Below are 17,942 nucleotides of genomic sequence, written 5' to 3' on the forward strand. Positions count from 1 at the left end.
CTCAAATCACCTTTCTTCCCCATACTCATGCTCGTTTTGAACTGCAGGAGATTGTCTTAAACCATGTCTACATGCCTAAATGCACTGAGTTGCCGCCATGTGATTGGCTGATTAGAAATTAAGTGTTAACGAGTAGTTAGACAGTTGTACCTAATAAAGTGGCCGGTGAGTGGAAATTTATCAAATTTGTAGTGCAGCTCTCACACTCTCTCATACTGGACACTGAAAGTTCCAACATGGCACCACATGGCAAAGAACTCTCTGAGGATTTTAAAAAACGTATTGTTGCGCTGCATGAAGATGGCCAAGGCTACAAGAAGATTGCCAATGACCCCAAACACACCTCCAAGATGATCACAGCTTTACTGAAGAGGCTGAGGGTAAAGGTGATGATTGGTCAATCATGTCTCCAGACTTGAACCCAATAGAACATCTTTGGGGGATCCTCAAGCAGAAGGTGGAGGTGCGCAAAGTCTCAAATATCCGGCAGCTCTGCAACGTCGTCATGAAGAGCATGGAAGAGCATTCCAGTGGCAACCTCTGAAGCTCTGGTCAACTCCATGCCCAGGAGAGTAAAGGCAGTTCTGGATAATAGTGGTGGCCACACAAAATATTGACAGTTGACATGTTGTATGTTAATATTGACAACTTTCACTAAGGGGTGTACCCACTTTTGTTGCCAGGGGTTGAGATATTAATGGCTATATTTTGAGGGGAAAATAAATTAACTCTATTATATAGTGCTGCAACGCTTAATCGATTAACTCGAGTATTCGATCAGAAAAAAATATTCGAATTAAATTTTGTTGCTTCGAATATTCGTTTAATTAAAGTGGCGTTGTAATGGTTTATTTTGAAAGTGTTTGCATTTAGTTTTATTGATTAGGGTGGCTACACTGCCTTCTGGTCTGCCTCTTTTCACATGCCTGAATCCAACTGCTCCTTGTTAAGACCGACATAAGGTAAGTTTTTGTTTGAGCTAATGTTTTTTAATGTCTTCGTAATTTGGTTTCTAAGTATATTTAGCTGTTTTTTGTGGGAATATGTGCTAGAAAGATTTTTTAAGAGCACTCTAAAAAAAGTTAGCATTTTATAGTATTTAAGCTAGCGGACTTCGCTATGCAAGTTAGACAATTGTTCTTTTGTTCTACTTAGATTACATTAATCTATTTTGCTGCTTCGAGTATTCGTTTAAGTAGTGGCGTTGTGATGGTCTGTTTTGAAAGTGTTTGCATTTAGTTTGATTGATTTGAGTGGCGACACTGCCCTTTAGTGGAAACAGGGAATATGACATAACTCGTTTAACATGGTTGAATACAGCTGCTCCCTGTTAAGACCAACATAAGCAAAGTTTTTGTTTGAACTAATGTTTTTTAATGCATTCATAATTTAGTTTATTGGTATATTTAGCCGTTTTCTGTGGGAATATGTGTCTGAACCATTTGTGAAGAGCATTGTTAAAAAAAAAAAAAAAATTGGCATTTTATAGCATTTAAGCTAGCGGACCGTTTTCTATGTAAGTTGGCCAATTGTTCTTTTGTTGTACATAGATCCTCATTTAAAAATATATATATATACCATTTGAGGTTCAGCTCAGGTATTTTAATTGTTCATGTTCCTTATCCGATTACTCGATTATTCGCACTAAATAGTCCATCGATTAATCGACTACTAAAATATTCGATAGCTGCAGCCCTACTATTATATAAGCTGCACACAGACTACTTTTCATTGTGTCAAAGTGTCATTTTGTCACTGTTGTCCCTTGAAAAGATATACTTAAACATCTGCAGAAATGCGAGGGGTGTACTCACTTTTGTGCTACACTGTATATACTAGTACAATCAACTGACAGCTTCACCCTCTATTTCAGTATCTGTGAAAATGCCCAGGACTGTTTTGGAAGGTTGCGGCCAAGCAAGCTACAAATAAATCATGATGTCTTCCTAAACTTCCTCCATTATTCCTTTATATGATCAATTATTTTTAAACACATGGTAGACACCCCCCCCTTTCTCCTTCATCTTTAAGATCAAAGCAGAGCTTGAGGCCAGCAGGAAATGCTCGGAAATGTCTTATTCCGATGTCTAGCTTCCTTCCCCTCAGCGTACGAGACACTCCATTGACTCGCATTCATTTCCTGTGAGGGAAGACCGGGCCACGTGCATACATACAGTATGAAAAAGTATCTGAACCTTTTGGAATTTCTCACATTTCTGCATAAAATCACCATCAAATGTGATCTGATCTTTGTCAGAATCATACAGATGAAAATACGGTGTCTGCTTTAAAGAAAACCACCCTAACATTTATAGGTTTTCATATTTTAATGAAGATAGCATGCAAACAATGAGAGAAGGGGGGAAAATAAGTAAGTGAACCCTCTGCCTAAGTACACTTGAAGAGCAATAGAAACCAATTTTTACCAAATATTTTAAGTCAGGTGTGTGCCCAATCACCGATGAGTGGTTTATAGCTGCCCTGCCCACTATAAAACACACACCTGGTAAGAAATGTCTTGAAAGAGACATGAGAAGCATTGTCTGATGCATTGTCTGAGATGAGACATGAGAAGCATTGTCTGATGTGCATCATGGCTCGGGCAAAAGAGCTGTCTGAAGACCTGCGATCAAGGATTGTGGATTTGTATAAAGCTGGGAAAGGATACAAAACCATCTCTTAAAGTCTGGTTGTTCATCAATCGACAGTCAGAGAAGTTGTCTACAGATGGAGCGAGTTTGGCACTGTTGCTTCTCTCCCAAGGAGTGGCTGCCCACCAAAGATGACGCCAAGACTCCAGCGCAGAATACTCAGAGAGGTCAAAAAGAGCCTTAGTGTCTGCTAAAGACTTACAGAAATCACTGGCACAGTCCAATATCTTTATGCACGAATCGACTATATGTAAAACTATGGCCAAGAATGGTTTTCATGGGAGGATTACGCGGAGGAAGCCACTGCTGTCAAAAAAAAAAAAAACTTGGACTTGGCACTTGGACACTCCACAGACGTTTTGGCAAAATATTTTGTGGACTGATGAAACCAAAGTTGAATTGTTTGGGAGTAACACACAATGTCTTGTGTGGAGGAAAAATGGAATAGCTCACCAACAACAACACCTCATCCCTACCGTGAAGGATGGTGGAGGGAGCATCATGATTTGGGGCTGCTTTCCTGCCGCAGGGCCTGGACAACTCGCAATCATTAATGGAAGAATGAATTCAAAAGTTTATCAGGATGTTTTGCAGGAAAACCTGAGGTTGTCTGTCTGACGGTTAACGCTAAAAAGAGGATGGGTGCTGCAACAAGACAATGATCCAAAACGCAGACGTAAATCAACTTCAGATTGGTTTCAGAAGAACAAAATACACTTTCTGGAGTGGCCAAGTCAAAGTCCAGACTTGAACCCCATTGAGATGCTGTGGCATGACCTAAAGACAGCGATTAATGCCAAGCATTCCAGGAATCTGACTGAACTACAGCAGTTTTGTAGAGAAGAATGGACCAAGATTAGTCCTGATCGATGTGCCAAACTGATCTGCAGTTAGAGGAAGTGTCTGGTTGAAGTTATTGCTGCAAAGGGGGGGGGGGGGGGGGCACAAAATATCAATTGTGATTATTCAGTTACTTATTTTCCCCCCTGTCATTATTTGCATACTATCTTCATTAAAGTATGAAAACCTATGTTTGGGTCGTTTTAGTTAAAGCAGACGCTGTTTTTTCATCTGTGTGATTTTGACAAGGATCAGATTACGTTTGATGCTGATTTTATGCCAAAATGTGAGAAATTCCAAAAGGTTCAGATAGGTTTTTATACCACTGTATGGATTATACCAATACTGTGCTGTGATACTACAAGTACCTGTTGAACCTGTTAACACAGGGGTGCTCAAACCTTTTTTGATTGTTGAGTTTGGAAACATTTCTGACCCAGACAGACAAGACTATTCCAAAGCCCAATCAAATAAAAAAGTAGGACATTCTTAAAACAATTTTTTAAAGCTATTTGTTGTCCTCCCAGGTGCATTCGCAGGGCAGCTGTACCTCCGTGAGCTTGACCTGTCCAACAACAGCCTCCATTACTTCCAGTACGGCGTCCTGGAGGACCTCTACTTCCTGCGCAAGCTGTCTCTGGGCGACAACCCGTGGATCTGCGACTACAATATCCACTACTTGATCTACTGGCTCAAGCTGCACCCCGGCGTGGCCCACACGGGACTCACCTGCGCCGAGCCCAGGGAATTCCGGGGCTGGCGTGTGGCAGACTATGTCAAGACCTACAACGGGGAGTGTCCCAAGGATGGACAGAATGGGTGGTCCAACGGGGGGGAAGCGGCGTCTGAGAACGAGGCGCAAGAGCTGGTGAGGGAGACGGAGGAGGGGGTTCTGCCAAGACCAATGAAAGACCGGAATTTAAAGAAGTTTGAGATCATCAGGTTGAGCTAATTAAGAGGTGGATTTCAGGGGAATTTAGTCTGGGATCAGGCTGAAGCATTATCACAGGTTAACTCAGTGATTTGATATTTTAAAGGAGAGAATGGTACATTTTTGTCCTACGTATTTTGCAATGTATGCAAACAAGAAGGACTTTTTTAGAAGGAATCCTTCATTGCTGTGCTTAGCTTTAGTTTTTGCAGAATTTGTGCCCTAGTCAAACACAGCTCAAGACTACAAACTACAGGTGCTTTATCTCTATGAGTGAATGAATTTTGGGTAAAATCTGTTGAAATAAAAACGTGTCTATTTTAGGGGGGTTATTTTTCTTGTTTTTATTGATAAAATAGATATGTTTTGGATACTAGCATAATAGCATAAAAATATACAAACGCTAATTCTACTAATTCTATTTTAAATTGATATTTCATTTCATTAAATATTAGGTTAAGTTATTGAGAGTAGATAATACCATCTTAAAAAATGTATATAAAGGTTTTACCGAAATTTTCTGCCTTTAAACTCTCCTGTTGAATTTTACTAACACACACAAACAAGCTGCTGTGTCCCCAATTTAACATTTGCATATCGTTCATGTAGCGTCTCACCTGCTCGTCAGTAAGGAGGAGCCTTGAAAATCACCCTTATGTTCATTTAAAAAAAACATTAAAAAGCTGTTTCGCTAATGTCCATTTAAATTCTGACCAAACTGACAAACTACATCGAATAAATGTATGTTTAAACCCTATTTAAATGATCATTTACTGCCATCTAGTGGACTGGTGGTTAAATCACAACAACAATGAAATACTGCTGTTCATAAACTCTCCACTGGGTGCTACTGTTTTTACATTCTAGAACAACATAATCGATTTTAAACATTTTTTGTCATCAAAACATTTCATGTAAAGCAGGGGTCCCCAAACTTTTTCCTGTGAGGGCCACATAACTTTTTCCTTCTCTGATGAGCGGCCGGGTCAGTTTGTAACAGAAAAAGTGTGACGATTGCAAGGAGTGCCTAAATGTAAACATTTATTGTTTTTCAGAAAGCCACAATCAAATAACCGTTTCTGAATTCGTCACGGAACAAAAGTTGATCAAATAAAATTAATAATAAAATAATGTATGATATGATATTATATAGGGCTGTCAAAATTATGGCGTTAACGGGTGGTAATTAATTTTTTAAATTAATCACGTTAAAATATTTGATGCATGTAACGCACATGCCCCGCTCAGATTAAAATGACAGCACAGTGTCATGTCCATTTGTTCATGTGTTTTTTGGTGTTTTGTCACCCTCTGCTGGCGTTTGGGTGCGACTGATTTTATGGGTTTTAGCACTGAGCATTGTGTAATTATTGATATCAACAATGGCGAGCTACTAGTTTCTTTTTTGTTTGAAAATTTCCAAATTTTATTAAAACGAAAACATTAAGAGGGGTTTTAATATAAAATTTCTATAACTTGTACAAACATTTATTTTTTAAGAACTACAAGTCTTTCGATCCATGGATCGCTTTAAGAGAATGTTTATAATGTTCATGCCATCTTGTTGATTTATTGTCATAATAAACAAATACAGTATTTATGTACAGTATGTTGAATGTATATATCCATCTTGTGTCTGTTGAAATTCGCCTCCCCAGTCAAGCCGCACGGAAACAGCGACAGCCAAACAAAGTGCCGCTCTGCCGATGCTGCTTTGCGCGCGCCAACTGGGAAGGCGGAATTTCGCGCGTTCATCTCTGATGTTAACCCTTTGTACTGACTCCATGGTCCAAAAGTTTAAAAAAAGACTCGCCGAAAGCAGGTTGACAATTTATTCGTCAACAACGGTCAAAAACAAGGCAAAAACAGACGATGGAGGGACAATTCTGGATCCAAAACAAGGCTACATGTTTCCGAGCAGCAAAATCTGTGTCATCTCAGTGTTCAGTGTTTTTTAAGTCTGTGGTGTAGGAGGTTGGGTCGGAGGTGTGTCCGGGCGTTGCTTTTGGGTCCTCACCTCTGTGGGCGGTTTTGGGTGGCTTAGGTTCGTGCGCGGATGAGACGTGGTTGCCACCACAACCGACGCTGGTCTTGACGTCTCAAGCGCCCGCTATCAACTTTGTTATCCGGGCTGGCTCTACTTGTTTTGGGACAAAAAGCGCTTTGTCTTTGCAGTTTTGGTGCGTCAGTCTTGCTCGTGACACATATGTTGGGCTTCTATGATAAGATGTCGTTGTGTATCTATGCTGCTTTTCATTAAACTATGGTGTGCTATTTATTTTATATTAGGCGCAGTCCTACAGTAAATATGAGAAATGATACTATGCCCTGGTTAATTATATTACGGGTGTTCGAGTAATGCAAACACTTAGACGGTGCCTACGAGAAACGGTACCATTTTTCCTTTTCCCCCTCAGGAGCCCCGATAAGGTGATTAACTTTACTGTGTCAAGGGCACTGAGTGAAGTCTGCCTAAACTATAGTTAGATGAATGTGTTAGACTAATGCAAACAATAATATGGTGTGTGCAAGAACGGTACCTTTTCCCTTCATGTCTTATCTTTCCATTCCAACAATAATTTACAGAAAAATATGGCATATTTTATAGATGGTTTGAATTGCGATTAATTACGATTAATTAATTTTTAAGCTGTGATTAACTCGATTAAAATTTTTAATCGTTTGACAGCCCAAAATATAATATAATATAATATAATATAATATAATATAATATAATATAATATAATATAATATAATATAATATAATATAATATAATATAATATAATATAATATAATAACACTATTAATTAAATAGATAATAACCAAATAACCCTCTATGGGTTCTTTACAGAAAAAAGCCAGGAAATAAATAATACTATTTGAAAAAAAAATAATAATAATTGTTCAGGGGGCGGGACCAAATGTGGAGGCGGGCCGTAGTTTGGGGACCCCTGTTGTAAAGCCGCATTAGATGATCCCAACTGATTTTGGCCACATATGAGCAAATTTGAATGTAACACAACACAGTACAACACAATGAAAAATGAACATTTTATCATTGTTAACATGAAGGGAAGAGCCCTCTACCCCCTCAAAAGGGTGAATCCTACCATGTTTTTATGTGTATAATTCTTACAAATAATCTCAAATACCCAGAATGCAGAACAGCTAAGCTGCTTTCATTGAGTTGCATAACATTTAGGCTAAGCAGACAGCATTTAGCTTGTAGGATATCATTAACTTAATCACTAAGAGTTTTACAGTGCAGATTCTGCTTCACATTTGACACAATTGGACGTATCGTTTTAATCATTCAACAGTTTCGTGTCCTCGCTCTCTAGTTTTCTCCAGAGAGGTCAAAAGGTCAAACACTGAGTATTCCGATCTTCTACAGAAGAAAAGTGAAAATATTAAGAAGAGGAAGGAATGCGTGAGTTCTCTTCACTTGTCAGTCAGTATTTGCTGAGCTCCGAGTGATTGGCATCCACTTTTGTTGTTTACTCCTCAACAACATGACTTCTTTTCAGCGGACGTGAAAGTGCCCAAAGTTCCGTTGACCGGCCTGGAGTTAGTCCTGAGAAGTCGTGGCCTGCCAAAGTTCTCAAGCTCATCCTGCTGGACCTGCAGCCCGTTACGAGACAGGAGCTCCCTCGCCATCATCATGAAGCTCTCCTCTACATTCTGACCCTCCTGAACAAATGGGAAAAGCCACCTGTGTTTCAGCCATTTCTACAATTTCTTCAGATGAGATTTTTCTAATATTTGCTACCTTGGCGGATGTTTCCAGGGCGGCGAGTGCGCCCCGTTCTTTAGCAAGAGAACAGGCATCCTCAAACAGAACCTCACGCTCGGACTCCAAGTCACATTTGTTACCTGGGATGATGGACGTTTAAAAATTACAAACTTGTACTAATGTATGCATAAGCTGATTTTAAGGGGGGGCCAAGCCCCACCTGGTGGCCGAAAAGTGTCATTGCATGAAATTGACTTTCCTATATATAAAAGTTGTAAAGCAATAAGACTGCAACAAAAATGAATGAAATGAACAAATATATTTTTATAATGGGTCAAAATTATTTTTTGGAACAGATCACGTGGCTAGCACCATATATGGTCATTTGCTTTGCATATAATATTTTTTTTTTTTTTAATTAGGGGAGGGTAGTTTTATTTTTCAAATGTTTTTTTTCTTTGATTGAAAATATATTTTTTAATTGAAGCAACTTTTTGGGGGGATTGAATGATTTAGAAACAAATGTCCTACCAACAATATGGCCCAAACACCTCAATCAAACTTTTTCAACAAAAAATTAAGTGTTCAAATACAAAATTTTTCGCATTCAAAAACATTTTCTATGATTGAAATTTTTCTTTTTTTGTTTGAAGTGATTTTTCTTTTTGAAAACTTATTTTTTGGTTGAATAATAAAGACAAAAATGCCGTAGCCAAAATGTGGCCAAAAAACTTATCAACATTACTTCAATCAAAAAAGTTGCTTCAAATAAAAAAAAAAACAATCCTCCCCCCCCAAAAAATCAAAGAAAAATAGCGTTCACAATCAGTTTTTTGAGTTTCAAATTTATTTTTGCATTCAAACACATTTTTTAAATTGAAGCGACTATTTTGAGTTTTTGTCTTTAGTATTCAATCAAAAAATAAAATATATAAAAACATATATTTTCAAAAAGAAAAATCCCTTCAATCAACAAAAGAAAAATTTCAATCATAGAATTTTTTTTTGGATGCGAAAAAATATTTGAGATTAAAAAAATTTGCATTTGAACAATTAATTTTTCATTGAAAAAGTTTGATTCAATCAAACTTTTTCAATGAAAAATTAAGTGTTCAAATGCAAGATTTTTTACATTCAAAAACATTTTCAATGATTGAATTTTTGTCTTTGTTTGATTGAAGTGATTTTTCTTTTTTTAAAACCTTTTTTTTTTTTGGTTGAATAATAAAGACAAAAACGTCGTAGCCAAAATGTGGCCCAAACACGTATCAACATTTTTCAATCAAAAAAAGTTGCTTCAATTAAAAAAAAAAAAAAAAAATCAAAGAAAAACAGCTTTCACAATCAGTTTTTTGAGTTTCAAATTTATTTTTGCATTCAAACACATTTTTTTTAAATCGAAGCGACTTTTTTGAGTTTTTATCTTAATTATTCAATCAAAAAATAGAATATATAAAAAAATATATTTTCAAAAAGAAAAATCCCTTCAATCAAAAAAATTTTTTTGAATGCGGAAAAATATTTGAGATTGAAAAATTTGAATTTGAACACTTAATTTTTCATTGAAAACGTTTTTTTGTGTTTGGGCCATATTATCGGTAGGACATTTGTTTCTAAATCATTGAATCCCCAAAAATGTTGCTTCAATCAAAAAAATATTTTCAATCAAAGAAAAAAAATCTTTGGAAAAATAAAATTCAAAATATATATTTTGATTGAAGCAACTTTTTTTTAATTGAAGCAACTTTTGTTTGAATGAATAATAAAGACACAAATCTACCTCCATATGATCCCGCCCAGGGGATACAATTTTTTACTGGGGTAACTACATTGGCACAACACCGGCGGGCGTTCCATATATAGTGGATGACGATCTTGGTAAAAAGTATTGCCTAAGCAGCCTGATTTAGAAATCCCCTCAAGAATGATGGGAAACAAAAAATGCTCATTGTCAACTTATTATAAATATTCTTGTAAGTTAATTTTATTGCTGACACTGCGTTTCGGGGTCATCAACTCCGCCTATGAATGTATGGAGAAAAAAAAGCACCTAAACTACCAGGAATTATGTAGCATATTCTAACTTACATTACGAGGTCAACATCAACAATTGATGAAAAAAGCTCACAAAATTAGCAATAGTTTTTGGTCATGGCAAATCTTGGAGCAGTCATCTTTTTGTTGTTGCTTTTTTTCCACCAAAATAATAACCAGAAATACTGATATGACTCACCAATAAGAACCAGAACAACATTGGCCGCCCCGTAAAGCTCCACCTCTCGTATCCAGTCACTGACCGACTGGAAGGTTCCACGCCGCGTGATGTCATAGGTGATCATGGCACCGTGAGCGCTACGGTAGTAGCTCTGCGTGATGGTACGGAAGCGCTCCTGGCCTGCCGTGTCCCAAACTTGCATCTGTTACACATTAGTTACAACAATACATGTTCAATTATTCCTCCTTTCTATGTAGGTAAGTGTGGAAGTTTATTATCCACATATCGATGGTACGAAATGTATGAATTTCTCACATTTCTGCATAAAATCACCATTAAATGTGATCTTTGTCAAAATCACACAGATGAAAAAACTGTGTCTGCTTTAACTAAAACCACCCAAACATTTATAGGCTTTCATATTTTTTAGAGGATAGTATGCAAACAATGACAGACGGGGGAAAAATACGTAAGGGGACCATCAAATTTAATATTTTTTGTGCCCCCCCCAATAACCTCAAACAGACGCTTCCTGTAGCTGCAGATCAGTCTGGCACATCAATCAGGACTAATCTTGGCCCGTTCGTCTCTACGAAACTGCTGTACTTCAGTCAGATTCCTGGGATGTCTAGCATGAATCGCTGTCTTTAGGTCATGCCACAGCATCTCAATGGGATTCAAGTCTGGACTATGACTTGGCTACTCCAGAACGTGTATTTTGTTCTTCTGAGACCATTCTAAAGTTGATTTATTTCTGTGTTTTGGATCATTGTCTTGTTGCAGCATCCCTCCTCTTTATAGTTTCAACTGTTTTCCTGCAAAAACATCCTGATAAACTTTTGTACACTTGGTACTTAAGGGTATTTATTATATGGGTTTTGCACTTTTTCAGCCAAGCTGTATGGATGCTCCAAACAAAGTTTTGTTGTGCGTTTGTAACAATGACAATAAATATTCTGAATCTGAATTCAATCTTCCATTAATGATTGCAAGTTGTCCAGGCCTTGTGGCAGCAAAACAGCCCCAAATCATGGTGCTCCCTCCACTATGCTTTACGGTGAGGATGAGGTGTTGATGTTGATGAGCTGTTTCATTTTTCCTCCAGACATGACGTTATGTGTTACTCCCAAACAATTGTACTTTGGTTTCATCAGTCCACAAAATATTTTGACAAAACTTCTATGGAGTGCCCAAGTGCTTTTTTTTTTTTTCAGACAGCAGTGGCTTCCTCCATGGAGTCCTCCCATGAACACCATTCTTGGCCATAATTATACAGTGGGGAGAACAAGTATTTGATACACTGTCAATGGGAAACCCCATTCTCCCCACTGTATATATAGTTGATGTTCGCACAGAGATATTGGACTATGCCAGTTTCTGTAAGTCTTTAGCAGACATTCTAGCGTTCTTTTTTACCTCTCTGAGTATTCTGCACTGAACTCTCAGCGTCATCTTTGGTGGACAGCCACTCCTTGGGAGAGAAGCAAATTTCCTCCATTTGTAGACAACTTCTCTGACTGACGATTGATGAACATTCATAATTTTAGAGATGATTTTGTATCAATTCCCAGCTTTATACAAATCAACAATCCTTGATCGCAGGCCTTCAAACAGCTCTTTTGACCGAGCCATTATGCACATCAGATAATGCTTGTCATTAAGACATTTTTTAACAGATGTGTGTTTTATAGTAGGCAGGGCAGCTTTAAACCACTCATCAGTGATTGGGCACACACCAGACTTAAAATGTTTGGTAAAAATTAGGGCTGTCACAATTATCGCGTTAACGGGCGGTAATTATTTTTTAAAAATCAATCACGTTAAAATATTTGACGCAATTAACGCACATGCCCCGCTCAAACAGATTAAAATGACAGCACAGTTTAACGTTCGCTTGTTACTTGTTTTTGGTGTTTGGCGCCCTCTGCTGGCGCTTGGGTCCAACTGATTTTATGTGTTACCCCATGAGTGAGCATGGTGTAATTATTCACATCAACAATGGCGAGCTACTAGTTTATTTTTTGATTGAAAATGTTACGAATTTTAATAAAACGAAAACATTAAGAGGAGTTTTAATATAAAATTTCTTTTACTTGTACTAAAATTTATCTTTTAAGAACTACAAGTCTTTCTATCCATGGATCGCTTTAAGAGAATGTTAATAATGTTACTGCCATCTTGTTGATTTACTGTTATAATAAACAAATACAGTACTTATGTACCATATGTTGAATGTATATATCCGTCTTGTGTCTTATCTTTCCATTCCAACAATAATTTACAGAAATATATGGCATATTTTATAGATGGTTTGAATTGCGATTAATTACGATTAATTAATTTTTAAGCTGTAATTAACTTGATTAAAAATTTTAATCGTTTGACAGCCCTAGTAAAAATTGGTTTCAATTGCTCTTTAAAGAGTTGACTTGCAATGAAAAAACACAAAAGAGAATGGGAAAAAACTTAAATCATTATTGTATTACTCGGGCTGTCAAAATTATCGCGTTAACGAATTATTAACTTATAGTAATTATAGTATAGTAGTAAGTATTGTAATTAATTTTTTCAATTAATCACGTTAAAATGATTTAACACACATGCCCCGCTCAAACAGATTAAAATGACAGCACAGCGTCATGTCCACTTGTTAATTGTATTTTTTTGGTGTTTTGTCGCCCTCTGCTGGCGCTTGGGTGCGACTGATTTTATGGGTTTCAGCACCATGAGCATTGGGTAATTATTGACATCAACAATGGCGAGCTACTAGTTTATTTTATGATTGAAAATTTTACAAATTTTAATAAAACGAAAACATTAAGAGGAGTTTTAATATAAAATTTCTATAACTTGTACTATTTATCTTTTAAGAACTACAAGTCTTTCTATCCATGGATCGCTTTAAGAGAATGTTAATAATGTTACTGCCATTTTGTTGATTTATTGTTATGATAAACAAATACAGTACTTATGTACAGTATGTTGAATGTATATATTGATGTCAATAATTACCCAATGCTCATGGTGCTGAAACCCATAAAATCAGTCATACCCAAGCGCCAGCAGAGGGCGACAAAACACCAAAAAACACAACTAACAAGTGGACATGACACTGTGCTGTCATTTTAATCTGTTTAAGCGAGGCATGTGAGTTAATTGCGTCAAATATTTTAACGTGGTTAATTTAAAAAATTAATTACCGCCCGTTAACGCGACAATTTTGACAGCCCTAAATTAATTTTTCAAAAAAATAATAAAGCAAATTTGACACAGAATGGCTTGCTAAAATTTGCTTGAATATATTGTTCTACGTAAAAGCCAAGGTCGGCCCTCCACATTTTTACCACGCCAAATCTGGCCCCCTTTGCAAAAAGTTTGGACACCCCTGGTCTTGTGTCTTATCTTTCCATTCCAACAATAATTTACAGAAAAATATGGCATATTTTATAGATGGTTTGAATTGCGATTAATTAACGATTAATTTTTTTTTTTAGGTTGTAATTAACTCGATTGAAAATTTTGATCGTTTGACACCCCTAGTAAAAATGGCTTTCAATTGCTTTTTAAAGTCTCCTTAGGCAGAGGGTTTGCTTACTTATTTTTCCCCCTTCTGTCATTGTTTGCTCGCTATCCTCATTAAAATATGAAAAGCTATACATGTTTGGGTGGTTTTAGTTAAAGCAGAAACTAAATTTTCATCTGTGTGATTTTGACAAAGATCAGATCACATTTGAAGGTGATTGTATGCAGAAATGTGATTAATAACGAAAGGTTCAGATACTTTTTTATACCACTGACTGGAGTATGTGGCAAACTGTTTGTATGGCAACAGCCACCATGGTGATTTTCATCTGCTGCACTTGTTTATACAGCAGGGAAAGGGAACCAGTTTTTCGCCCTCTCAGGGCCATACTGTACTTACACAGTGTAATAAATAGATTTTTTTTTTTTTGCATCAGATCATGTTTTGTTTCCTAGTACTACTAGTGAAGGCTTTTTTTTTTTGTTTGTTTTTTGGGGGGAATTTTATTGTCATTATCATCGGTATCATTGACAATCATTGACAATTACAAAATGTGATATGATTTGCCCGAAGGAACCGAAGAAGAAGACAAAGGCGGACGGGATGAACCATATGCTTATCAGTTTCCTGTCCCCCATACAACTAAAGACACACATTCAGGCATGGGACATACATCAAAACTGTACAATAACACAATCAACAATCTGGGTTTATTAACTTAGCGTTCTGTCAAGCAGCTCGATTAATTTCAGGGCGTACAAGGTTAGGGCTTCGTCATGTCCCTGACATTTTTGCATCTGTTTGCTGTGGAACATTTTGTTGTGGCTATGTGTGTGGCAAAAGTGATTATTTCTTATCACAGCTGGTGTGAGTAGCGACTCAAAATGCTTTTCTTGCAACAATTGGCGCACACAAAGGTCACTGTAACAGTTTCATTAGACATGAATGTATAAAATCAAACAACATGCTGTACATACAGTGCCTTGCAAAAGTATTCGGCCCCCTTGAACCTTGCAACCTTTCGCCACATTTCAGGCTTCAAACATAAAGATATAAAATTTTAATTTTTTGTCAAGAATCAACAACAAGTGGGACACAATCGTGAAGTGGAACAAAATTTATAGGATAATTTAAACTTTTTTAACAAATAAAAAACTGAAAAGTGGGGCGTGCAATATTATTCGGCCCCCTTGCGTTAATACTTTGTAGCGTCACCTTTTGCTCCAATTACAGCTGCAAGTCGCTTGGGGTATGTTTCTATCAGTTTTGCACATCGAGAGACTGACATTCTTGCCCATTCTTCCTTGCAAAACAGCTCGAGCTCAGTGAGGTTGGATGGAGAGTGTTTGTGAACAGCAGTCTTCAGCTCTTTCCACAGATTCTCGATTGGATTCAGGTCTGGACTTTGACTTGGACATTCTAACACCTGGATACGTTTATTTTTTGAACCATTCCATTGTAGATTTGGCTTTATGTTTTGGATCATTGTCCTGTTGGAAGATAAATCTCCGTCCCAGTCTCAGGTCTTGTGCAGATACCAACAGGTTTTCTTCCAGAATGTTCCTGTATTTGGCTGCATCCATCTTCCCGTCAATTTTAACCATCTTCCCTGTCCCTGCTGAAGAAAAGCAGGCCCAAACCATGATGCTGCCACCACCATGTTTGACAGTGGGGATGGTGTGTTCAGGGTGATGAGCTGTGTTGCTTTTACACCAAACATATCGTTTTGCATTGTGGCCAAAAAGTTCAATTTTGGTTTCATCTGAGCAGAGCACCTTCTTCCACATGTTTGGTGTGTCTCCCAGGTGGCTTGTGGCAAACTTTAAACCAGACTTTTTATGGATATCTTTGAGAAATGGCTTTCTTCTTGCCACTCTTCCATAAAGGCCAGATTTGTGAAGTGTACGACTGATTGTTGTCCTATGGACAGACTCTCCCACCTCAGCTGTAGATCTCTGCAGTTCATCCGGAGTGATCATGGGCCTCTTGGCTGCATCTCTGATCAGTTTTCTCCTTGTTTGAGAAGAAAGTTTGGAAGGACGGCCGGGTCTTGGTAGATTTGCAGTGGTCTGATGCTCCTTCCATTTCAATATGATGGCTTGCACAGTGCTCCTTGAGATGTTTAAAGCTTGGGAAATCTTTTTGTATCCAAATCCAGCTTTAAACTTCTCCACAACAGTATCTCGGACCTGCCTGGTGTGTTCCTTGGTTTTCATAATGCTCTCTGCACTTTAAACAGAACCCTGAGACAGAGCAGGTGCATTTATACGGAGACTTGATTACACACAGGTGGATTCTATTTATCATCATCGGTCATTTAGGACAACATTGGATCATTCAGAGATCCTCACTGAACTTCTGGAGTGAGTTTGCTGCACTGAAAGTAAAGGGGCCGAATAATATTGCACGCCCCACTTTTCAGTTTTTTATTTGTTAAAAAAGTTTAAATTATCCAATAAATGTTGTTCCACTTCCCGATTGTGTCCCACTTGTTGTTGATTCTTGACAAAAAAATTAAATTTCATATCTTTATGTTTGAAGCCTGAAATGTGGCGAAAGGTTGCAAGATTCAAGGGGGCCGAATACTTTTGCAAGGCACTGTATTTTATCCCAAGATTAATGATTCCACAACGAAAACATGCTTATTATTCGTTTTATACAGTATCTTTTCCATATTCTCAGTAAACTAGACATTTGAATCAGGAGCTCGGTAGACACAGCAGATAATTATGTTTTTACAATTGGGGATTAGGAGCTCAATTGTAATAGATTCCAGGAGATTGTCAATCATAATTGCAACACCCCCTCCCCCCTTAGATGCCCAATTCATTTGTGTCATGTTATGTGCTTTCCTTTCTTTTTGTGATGTTTCATTAATCTAACATCATGGCGCCTTGAGATATGTCCATGAGCACACTCAAAACACTTTTATATCTAATCATTGTTGACTCAATCAAATATGAATGGAAACGTTTGTATCAGATTTTTGGGAAACCACAGCGAAGCTCAACTACCGTATTTGTCGGTGGTTCTGTCACGCGAAAGAACCTGACAAGCCGGTTCTCAGTCATAGAGGCCGGTCGGACTCGTTCTGGACTTGGATAAGAAAGCTGCTTTGTAAATAAAAGTTCCGCTTAATGGCTTTGCTATCCTTTTAAAAGACAATTTTTAAGTTGAGTTCAAGCATGTCTCAGTAAAAACTAGCGGACACTGCAGTACCCATAGAAAAAGGCCTAATTTTAGTTTCCTCATGCTTAATCTTCACTATCAGCAGTCACGCTTTGTGTTCAATGGATCTTTTCCGCTTTTTGACTTGAAACCCTAAAGCTGTTGCATGAAAAAAAACAAAAAAAAATCCTGACCTTGACTTTCTTGCCCTCAATATCCAAAGTGCGCACAGTGAAATCCACCCCGATGGTGTTCTGCTGCTTTTCCGAGAAAACCCCGGACTTGAAGTTCTGGACCACGCAGGTTTTGCCCACGTTGGAATCTCCGATCAGGATGATCTTGAACAAATAGTCGAAGGAATCGTCATGTTCCGTTCCTGGGCTCTCCATCCTGGAGGAACTTGAGGGGTAAGGAAGGGGGACGATAGGGGGACGATGGGATGACGTTTGAGGTTCGGGGAAAGTCAATATAGGCAAGCAAATATGTCTCACCGCAGGGTATATCCAAGCCAACCCGTCCACATGGATCCCGTCCGACCAGTTTGTTGAGACTCTTTGTCAAGGTGTCAAATTGAGCCGTTCAAAGGTTGAAAATGTCTTCACATTTTTTGTTCCAGTTGGAAGTTTAGTACATCCTACAATCTTTATCCAACTTTCTTTCTACACGTCTTTCCCATCCCCGTTTCACAAAATGAATGCTCTTAGTGACTACAGTTCCTCCCCCATCTCGCTCTCTTCCTCCAGCACCTGCAGAAACAATAGAATCCCGCCCTACCTGTTCTGGATAAAACAATGCCTTTCCCTTTAAAGCTGCAGGCATAGGCGGAGTTTGACTTTTGGGGCAGAAGGGCACAACATGTTGATGACCCCGAAATGCAGTG

The 17,942-nt window shown here is 37.9% G+C and overlaps 2 protein-coding genes across 6 annotated transcripts in view; both read right to left on the reverse strand.

The window, feature by feature from the left end:
* Positions 1-5,518, reverse strand: part of ccdc146 (coiled-coil domain containing 146) — a 124,127-nt gene extending 118,609 nt beyond the window's left edge. For 2 of the 4 annotated variants that reach the window (XM_057855067.1, XM_057855070.1), the window contains exon 1: positions 5,040-5,518. In XM_057855067.1, coding sequence (XP_057711050.1) covers positions 5,040-5,098 — 59 coding nt within the window. In that variant the 5' untranslated portion in view covers positions 5,099-5,518. The remainder of the gene's footprint in view (positions 1-5,039) is intronic. The other 2 variants (XM_057855069.1, XM_057855066.1) reach the window with 1 other exon arrangement.
* A 722-nt stretch (positions 5,519-6,240) lies between these two features.
* Positions 6,241-17,811, reverse strand: LOC130928462 (ras-related protein Rab-19). 2 transcript variants are annotated; one of them, XM_057855074.1, is made up of 5 exons: positions 17,554-17,811; positions 17,257-17,452; positions 10,390-10,573; positions 8,193-8,296; positions 6,241-8,113 (listed from the first exon to the last, which is right to left on the reverse strand). In XM_057855074.1, the coding sequence occupies exons 1-5, from the start codon at positions 17,583-17,585 to the stop codon at positions 7,928-7,930; spliced, it is 702 nt and encodes a 233-aa protein (XP_057711057.1). In that variant the 5' UTR covers positions 17,586-17,811; the 3' UTR covers positions 6,241-7,927. The 2 variants fall into 2 exon arrangements, with proteins under 2 accessions (XP_057711057.1, XP_057711056.1); XM_057855073.1 differs by having other exon boundaries at positions 17,257-17,461.
* Between the last annotated feature and the right edge of the window lie 131 nt (positions 17,812-17,942).

This window comes from Corythoichthys intestinalis, chromosome 13, assembly GCF_030265065.1.
Source record: "Corythoichthys intestinalis isolate RoL2023-P3 chromosome 13, ASM3026506v1, whole genome shotgun sequence".
In the NCBI taxonomy this organism is placed as follows: Eukaryota; Metazoa; Chordata; class Actinopteri; order Syngnathiformes; family Syngnathidae; genus Corythoichthys; species Corythoichthys intestinalis.